Raw genomic sequence first — 9,885 nt, 5'->3', positions numbered from 1 at the left:
CTATAGGAGTTGTTAAGTTCAATACGTAGAACTTCAGTTTATTCGCAACACCTTTAATAGCCGTCTTCTTTCATTTATTGAGCTGATCCTGATTTTTCCAGCAGATCTTACTCCAACTTGTATCGGTGCTCCAAGCTCCTTGGCATTATATACATGACTTGTGGCGTGAGTTCCACCGAAACAGCTAAATATGAACCAGTTGTTCATGTTTCCAAACCGGCGGACTTCATTTGTGCTGTTACAGACGAGGAAGGTCCGGAAGTGACGCAAGATCCAGGACCTGATGGGGACCCAACATCAGACGGTCGCCAAGTTGAGGTGGCTCTTGGGGGTGCCGTCCAACTGCAGTGCCCCGCAGCTACTCCAGGAGGGTGCTGGAGTCGTGTGGATACCGGCGGTCGCCTGCAACCCGTAGGCTCTGGCCCCGAGCTGAAGTTGGACAGGGTGCTATATCAGGAAGCAGGAGAATATCGCTGCATTGCCGGGGCCGCTACTCCCGAACTGGATCAGTGGCGTGCAGACCTGGATGTCCAGCTTATCGTGACCGGTAAGCACGACCATTACTGTGATGTGCGTGAATGAGCAGAGTGTAGAGAGGCAGAGAAACTCAGCACAGTGGCACCGTAAAGTAGGAGAACACGATGGGTGGGATATTGTGTGTGCATAAATTATTATTTTTATTAATACAACAACAAATTATGGGCACAATTGTATGAATATATCGCAGGCCTATTACAGTGAAATGAGCTTCCCCAAGGACTAGGTACAACTGGTAAATCAACTTCACCCAGTAGTAAAATCACCCGCCCCCCTACCAACCGTGTTTAAATTTCCGTGGTGTATAAGAAGAGAAGCTGGTCACGGTAGCCCGGGTTCGAATCATACTCAGGGCATGGGTGGTTAGTGTATGTATGTGTATGTGCGTTTTTCTGAGTTTGTGTACATGTATAGAGACCTTGCGTCGAGCTGATCACCCGCCCAAGGAGCCCTACCAAATGTCTAAGATCTGGTATACCGAAGTGAAATGAATAGTTTCATGGAGGTAGGCCAAGGTTCAAATTGGGGCTGCAGCGCCAACGTAAAAAAAGAAAAAAAGAGGAAGAGAAATTCTGCCAACATCACGAATTATCTAGTAACAAAACAGTGCCGTAATACAGGTCACAATCATTTCCCATTTTAGATGTTGTGATCCAGTGGAGCTTCCAGAACCCATCTTGTGTTAGAAGCTAACCTTCATATCAATTTTATCCCCTGATGTAGCATAAACATCCAGAACAATGATATCACACCAGCGGCCTCTTGGTGTTCATTGAGACATCCAATCGCTTACAAACTCTACGTTCTTAATTGTTGATATGATTCCCTTATGTACAGAGAACTGTATCTAATTCGTGATTCTCATTCCCCTGCTGGTGTGCCCCATCTCACCTCCTGCACTCCCACTGAACCTAACTTATATTTTGATATTACTTTCGCAACTGTCATGAGCGAATTTGCACTCTACACACTTCATACATTCGACGTACCAGATCTCATGACCACTTTCATTAGTTTACGTCGTGTATCGAAATAATCCGTCCAAGTCAAAGACACTTTGTGGTATTTCACATTAAACCTGTTTCTTGCGGTGACCAACTCCCAAATTGGAGGACCACCCCTTGTGGGCTGTCCACTACTGCTTATTCAATATATTCGCAGTCTCCCTCCATCTTTGTAGGTCGTCTCCTCCACCCGCAACCTGAGGACACGCCATGTCGTGGTGACAGGGACCCACCTAACAAGAGACTGTATGCTCCTCTGAAACATGAATCAAGGTTGATCAGAAGAGGAGTATTGTAGCATGCATGGGTAGCAAGGAAATGAGTGCTAAAATTATTTTGAAACCTCAAGAGACGAGATCTCTTCTTAGGATCTCAGACTAAAGAACAGGACATCATTCCTTAACACTTTCACCCCCCATAAATACACCCCATCTGCTATTTGGTGAGAGAAGCATTAACCCAGGATGTCTGAACTTGCCTCTGGCACATGAATACCTTAAGTTTTTTCATAGTAATTTTCTGAACCTGACGTAATGATCCACGTCATTAACTGAACATTTTAATTAAAAAGTATCGAATGTGCTGGTTCCAAGAACAAATCCTAAGTCCATGTCATGAAATGTAATTCGCAAGTGGGAATGTACTGTATCAAAATGTTCTCAGACAGAAGTAGCGAATTGTATTCCAATGAGGTAGCCTTTCTAAGAACACTATCACCCGAGGTGATTCTGCTATAAACAGAAATGTTTACGCGTAGTTCCTTATGTTGAAATTGTGAATTCAATTTTCTTTCTTCTTCCTTCGGGAAATCTTTAACTTTATGGCTGTATGCTTTCAGACTTTTGTAAAAAAATTGTGCATTAATTGTGTTCTTCTTCTTTCTGTTATGTAACTGTGGTGGGATCTGTATAATCCCCAGCTCATAGACACTAACTTGTCTTCATTCAGTCTCACACCTTGCTGGTTACCAAATTTCTGCGAACTAAAACAAAACAGCAAAACTGCAGAACATAAATGTCAAATTTGCGTGGTTTTAATAAGATTTTTTTAACTGTGGAACGTCATTCTTTCTTTTCCTTCTCCAAGTAAGTTATTATGAAGGTGATTACATGAAGGAAGTTTCGCGGGAGAGATACTTAGCGTGGGGAAGATGTGAGTACAGAATTTTAGTCAAAAGAGGCTGACGGGAAGGGACCAGCTCAGAGACGTAGATGGAAGTGGGAGAGTCATATTGCATTACACCTAAAAAGAAGAATATGGTAGACTCTGAAGTGAATAGCTAGCTCGCAGGCGAAGCATTGTGGGTACGGTAATCATCATTCACTTCTCATAAAGTTGGAGAATTTCTTGCCCGGCTTGCAAAATCCTTTCCGCCCAGTGTCTGTATTTCAGATATTGTCCTCAGAATACTATTTTCATGTATACACTACACCAAGTTTCTTACCCATATAAACAGCAAATAAAGTTACATATTAAATGTAGGTTATGCAATCTCACTCAAAACTTTTCAGCTAAACGTTGTTTGTAACAATCACACTGAAAAGAAACAGTTGCCTGAGGCGTTCTATACACTGAAACAAAATGTCAGTTGAGCTCGTGTTGATACAGTCCTCGGCTCTATGTGACGTTGTACAAAATCTGTTGGACGAGAGTTGAGTGTTCATTCACACTCTAAAAGCCAAACTACATAGTAGACTCGTTGTTACAGGATGCAACCAAAACACGTCTCTGAACGTTTAATATTCAGATAAATGGGAAATATGGCGAACACATAAAATCATTTATTTTATTTATTTCTTTTCTTGGCCAGTTTCTATTGCATTCATATGAAAAATTAATAAGACAGTATTTAGTGACGTAGAAAAAGGTCCGATTGTTTCTGCAGTACGGGATTCGGATTTCCAAACTAAAATATTACACGCGTTTCCGCCATGCGTGCTATATGTACCACTCGCCTTATCCTTCTCAATTCGGTCACGTGGTAGAGAATTTCTTTAAAATAGACCAGAATGCTACCTTCAGAATTCGAAAAATCATAATGCAACATGGTAATAGCGTTGCCGTCATTTCTGAGTGTCCGATTCAAAACTGTCCTTCGGACAAACCCTTGCAGCACTTGGCCGTCTCTAATCATGGAGACTGCGAATTCTATTTAGACAAGTCGTAGATATTTCTTCGTTTTACAGTACCTATCTCTGCCTCGTATAACAGAGACAAATAATGTACATATCCCCTCAGTATTCGAACACGGGACAACAGTATTTGGACGCCGTGAGACCCCATAGCCAGTGGCAGAAGCCAAGTGTGAAAGCCTACCATAGAACTGATGTCCTGTAAGAAGGAAAAGTAAAATGTTCTTCACGCAATATTTTGCAGGTTTCAAGCAGTTGATATTCAGTGTAGTGTCATAAGGGAAAATTGCTATGAAGAATTTCCACTCTCGAATAGAATCCGGGATACGGCAGAAGATATTCAGTGAGATGGAACGAAACTTCAGAACCTCTGTCTTGCTTGTTTTTTCGTTGCTCTGACGGCGGTTGCGGTGGTAACCAAGGCTACCAGACACAGTACATGAAGGAACTTAGAATAGAGCGGTATAAAATTTGATGTCCGTAGTACATTACATAAATGACATTATAATCCTTCATAAGTCTCTTGTCTTTTGGAAGTCTGTCACTAAAGCAAATTCCAGAACAATATGTAAGATCTGAGGTTTTCACGGCGGTGACTATTAACAATGCCGTCTCCTGGGATGTGGAGCCGTGTAGATCTTGTGTAAACCGACGTTTCGGAGGAACATATCACCTCTATCTTCAGGGTAGAAACATCCACGAGCTAGGAACCAGCGTGACTTGTGACTGCACAATGGAATAGGAATCACCTCCTTGAAGAGTTCTGGTCTTCATATCCGTGGTAACAGTCTGCTTAGAAGTCACTGCCATGGAAATGTCTTCAAAAGTTCCATCAAAACGCAGAGCAACGGCGCATTTCGTGTTACCACGGTAACGTGCTCCGCGAAGCCCTGCCCAGGAGATGGGCAAGTTGCAGCTTTCAGTCCACACGTCACAATAAGAAAAACTTAACAAATAAAGCCATTATCCACATCCAGCATATATTTTAGACAGGCATAAACATGGCTCATTTACCCTTTTCCAGGAAATATAAAATATCCCAACATTTCACAAGCCAGGAAAATAACCATCATTACCGGAAATTTACCTCCCAGCAACCCCTCCATAATCTCTCAGCCTGGCTTCCGCCAAAGTGCTCTTACATTTTATACGTTTAAGAATGATGCAAATGCCATTGTACATGACATCATATCTGGTGTCCCTACATTGTTTCTGGCATACATAAAGAGCATTGCAGATGGACAAGATATAGAGTTCAGGTTATCCGCTGATGGCACCATGCACCTGGCCAGAGATTACTACTCCGACTTGCCATGCAGTAACCAGTGACACACATCAAGTTCTAGAACAGTGATTTGCAAACTGGAGAGTATCCACTTCCTTAGACAAAACACTAGCAATACCTCGCCCAATATTTACTTAGGCCCCTATCTGAATTGAGATTTTTAAGCAAATCGATTTTTTGGTCAGAGAAAGAGAAGTAGTATCGTAGAAATTCTTGTGAACGGAATCTTCTCTGGACTGAATACTATATATACGAGTACGTATAATACAGCCAGGAACACGTTGTCAAGATTTTCAGAGCTGTGCCCCTTCCTTGGAGACCACAGGAATCTGCCACCTGTCTTGAAACTCCAACTGTACATGATATTCATTACATAAGCTGTCGGTCCGGTATGGTTGTACAGAGATCTATAACCCAGGTGATACGAATATTCCAAAACCCCGAAATAAGTGTTATCCTTCTAAAACTAGCTCAGTAGGTTGAACTTGAGCTCCAAGTTACAAACGCGTGCAAGCAACGAAACTAATACAGACTAATACAGAAACTAATAAGACATGTGTGTGGAACGTACTGGTCAAAACTCTGTTATCACGCACAAGAAGCCACGGGATGTAAGATATATTATTTGTTATTCTCTTTTTTTATTGCTAGTGAGGTGGGACTAAGTCCCTTGTACTGCGGCCACTTCTGGCCTATTGTACCAGCCCCAGATGATAGGTGAGGGTGATTGTGGAGCAATTCGTGGAATGAAGATTGGCAGGGGAAACCGAAGTACTCGGAGAAAACCTGCCCCAGCGCCACTTTGTCCACCAGAAATCCCACTTTACCAGACCCGGGATCGATCCCGGGCCGCCGCGGTGGGAAGCCAGCGACTAACCGCTTGAGCTATGGCGCGGCCTGAGGTAGGACATAAGTACAATACGCGAGATGACAAGGGGGGAGGGCGTGAGAACATAAACAAGAGAAGCATACAGGGAAAGAAGAGAGAGAGAGAGAAATAAAGTTAAAAAGAAATAAATACTCATAAACCGAATTATGATAAGAAAGAATTCATGCATTAAGTATGTTTCCATAGACACATGTGTACAAGATACAAGAAGACGCCACAATGGCACAAATTCTCATCTTCTGACCGGTAAAAAGAAGAAAAACAGCGGAGCTGTTTGGCCAGTTGCAGTTTGACTGCACCTCTCCCTCCCTCTCTCTCTCTCTCGTACTTCAAATGGTCAACAGACATGTCAAACATTGGTCCGCTTTTAATACCTTATTTTTTCGAAAAAGTAACTCGTTATCGCTCTATTCTTTCCATAATTTTAGCGTGTTAATTTGAGAACTGAATTATTTCTTAGAGGGGCCGGGATAGCGACTGGCTACGGGCTGGACGACCGAGGGGTCGGAATTCGAGTCCCGGTGGGGGCAAGAATTTTCTTTTCTCCACGTCGTCCAGACCGAATCTGTGGTCCACCTAACCTCCTATTCAATGGGTACCGGGGGCTCTTCCCCAGGGAAAAAGTGGCCGGGACGTGAAGCTGACCATTCATCTCAGGCCATTGCTGAGGTCAATAAAATGTGGGTCTATATATCCACTCCCCCATACGCTTTCATGGCGTACTGCTTAATTAATTAAGCATACGGACAAATTTACCTTTAACTTATTATTTCTCAGCATAATACTTTACAAAGCCGGTCACGGTAGCCGAGTGGTCTGAGTCATGTACTGTCTTCGCTCGCTCGGAAGCCGGGATCGTGGGTTCGAATCCCACTCAGGGCATGGATGTTTGTGTGCGTTTCACTGTGTTTGTGTACAGGTAGAGGCCTTGCGACGAGCTGATCACCCGCCCAAGGAGTCCTACCATATGTCTTAAGATCTAGTAAACCGAAGTGAAACGGAGAGTTTCGTGGAGGTAGGCCTAGGCCCAAATGAGGGCTGTAGCGCCAGTGGAAAAAAAAAAACTTTACAAAATCTGTTACTTTTCTATTGTAATTACTGAATAAAATTTGGCATATAGCAAATCGAGCTTAATGACGGAATTAAAAATAATGTTGTAAATAATATAAAATAAAAGTTTATGTGTAGGAACATTTCTTTTATTGTATACGTGACATATTTGCGTGAATTTCTGATATTATCTCTCGAGAATTTATTTTTGATTTATCCTAAAATATCTGCACAAAGGGGTCGGACCCCTAATATAGAGGACAAACATCAGAGTCTTCTCTAATTTTATACATAATATTTCTCTTCTTGAAATCCGTTTGTCTACGGGATGGTGTCAGTTAAATTAGACCCTAGCACAAATTTACCTCGCTGCGTAATAACACCCTCTAAGTTGAATGAAGAGTAATTTGGTTGCCGTTTCGTGATTACATCACCCACACCACCATCCAAAGCTACCGACGCGAGCCCCCACCACCTCCCCCCACCCTCAGCGAACGAAGCCATCGGTACTTCTATTGCGCACATCGATTCGCTTTGCATGCAAATTGAGCGCAAGTAATGACAGCTTGGCCGTAACACAGAAGCAGCAAGTCCCCTCCCTTGGGCTCACTTACCCTCACAGCTGCAATATTAACCCGGTTATTAATTTTCCATAACACCGTTTATATACGAAGCAGGTGGGTTTAGGATAGGAGAGGAAAAGGGGACACGAAACCTTATTTCGTAGTGAAACGGGTTTTGCTCTGCAGGATTTGGAACCGCGGTAAAGGGCGGCAAGCCTTCGTTCCGTAACTCAACACGGCCCTCCTGCCCACAACTCTGACCATATGTCAGTGAGAAGAACACGGATTCCGCAGCACCGGATGGGTTTCTGATGCGAACACGTGTTCATAATTGTGTCGAGAGACTATGCAAACCTTATTTGAGTGCCCCGGCACACAGTCTATTGTCTTCCGTACCGTTCAGGGCAACGTTTGTCACCTGACTAAAGCCCGTCTTCTAAGGACTTGAGTGCTCAACTATTGTGTACATTGTTTCAGAACAGCTGCGAACCTTAATTGAGAATACGGTAAGCGGCATTCAAGGTTATTCAAAGAACAACTCAGTTTGTAGATGAGAACTTCTTTCTTCCATCCCCTAGTCTGAATATGTTTGCGAATGTTGTCATGGAACGTTAAACACTTCTTGACTTCTCTGCGCCTGATGTTTACCAGTTCAGTAGTTTCAACTGACTTTTAATAAAGCGTGTTCCCAGGAGACGGGATAATTCACTGATGCAGATTTCTAGGCACTTACATAATTTTCACTTTCAATGTGTACGCAGATATATTATATTTTTCTTTAGTGGTACTGATATATTTTCCCTCATTTTTCAGTTTTTGCTCAGACGAAGAGAATTTATAAAATATAAAAATATTTCATATTATGCTATATACTGATTTCCTTCAGGGATAATTGCCTCTAATTATCCCTACAGAGTGGCTATGGATAACTGGTACCAAACTGCTTGGGACGGGTGCTCTCCAATACGTGTGGGTAGGAGGCTCAAATAAACCCATATAAATAATCTGTGTACTATTATTGAGCCAATAAAGTGAGTATTTGATACAAGTGACTTATATAAACGTAAAGAGAGCAAACCAGACCAAAACCTTTATGGGAACTGTCCAGAATACGGGCGAATTTGCTTACTCGTACTGAAGAGAATGAAGAAACAAAATGGTGTTATTCTGACATCTTTTGGCGCAGATTTTACAAGCAATGCCGCCTCTCAAGGTCATATTCTGAGGGCTAACTTCTGAGGTTTCTATACATTTTCCACAGATGCACAAGGAGCGATGTCCTGGAGAATGACGGCCTTTCTCAATGGTCATCATACTTCCATGCATTCTTCCTGCACACATTTGGGTTTCTGTTTCGCCATATTTGAGCTGACAAATAAAGGGAGAGAGAGGCACCATAACCTAACCTATCCCGAGGTCCCATTTGGCCATCTGGAAATTATAATTATTTTCAAACAAAATTGGCACAACAATGCCAAACGCACGTTGGATATGTTACGAATGTTGTGTGATAAATTAAAGAGAGAAAACTTTGCAGAAATCTGACCGAATAAATATTATTATCAAGGTAATTTTATAGAAATTCAGAGTTTGTCTGCATTTCGTGGTGATAGTGACGCAGACATTTCTCTGGGTTTATTTTATGTACCTTATTTTGATATAAGATCTGTTCACATATATTCTGTAGCAGTTGGTTTGTATACTAAATCAAAACGCAAAATGTTGCATTGGTTTTTATTATATATGCACGTATAGTTATACAGAAATCTCATTTTCTGCCGTCTTATGAACCCCAGTTATTCTTTGTTTAAATTCTGAATTAAATACTTTCATTGAAATCGTTCTGTAATTATCACAGAATCAGAGTTACATACATTCGGAAGAAGAAATGGTCCTGAAAATATTTAAACTTCTCACATGTAGGTACTCCCTACCAAGTTTTAAATTAGAGCTAAGGTATACCTGACCCTCACTGATTTGCTGATTTTCTTAACAAACACTTAGCTCACATTTTTTCTCATTTATAACAACATTGCCTAAAACCAGTAATTATAATTAGGTGGAATATTGATATAGTTATACATGTGTGCTGAATGGAAGGAATATGTGAGGAATTAGTGATGGCTTATCAGATAATATTCCAGAATTAGTTTTGATGACCGTAAGTAGGCCGTGAAGTTGTAAGCAAGCTGATTACAAAGCCTCGATTAGAACCAGGAATCTGTGCAGTGCAAGCCGGAGGCTTAATTTGTCTATAAGAACATGTACATGTAGTGTGAATATTCCGAAAGCAAATTCATGGCTAGATAGTTCGAAGTAAGCCTAACGTCTTTATTAAGGAAATGGTACCTCATTTGTCTAGATATTATCTGTACGATTCTATCTTAAATTCTTAACCTTTCATTTTGTTTTCCTCTTGCTAACG

General features: G+C 41.7%; 1 protein-coding gene across 1 annotated transcript in view; it reads left to right on the top strand.

Annotated features, from left to right (window-relative positions):
• Positions 1-229: 229 nt before the first annotated feature.
• Positions 230-9,885, top strand: part of LOC111871849 — a gene marked incomplete at its 5' end in the record, with an annotated part of 118,063 nt that continues 108,407 nt past the window's right edge. The window contains 1 exon segment of the mRNA XM_023865222.2: positions 230-547. Within this exon segment, the coding sequence (XP_023720990.2) occupies positions 230-547 (318 nt within the window).

This window comes from Cryptotermes secundus, unplaced genomic scaffold (assembly GCF_002891405.2).
Source record: "Cryptotermes secundus unplaced genomic scaffold, Csec_1.0 scaffold1315, whole genome shotgun sequence".
NCBI classification, from domain to species: domain Eukaryota; kingdom Metazoa; phylum Arthropoda; class Insecta; order Blattodea; family Kalotermitidae; genus Cryptotermes; species Cryptotermes secundus.
Note: the sequence above shows the minus strand (reverse complement) of the source record. Positions and strands in the feature narration are given on the sequence as shown.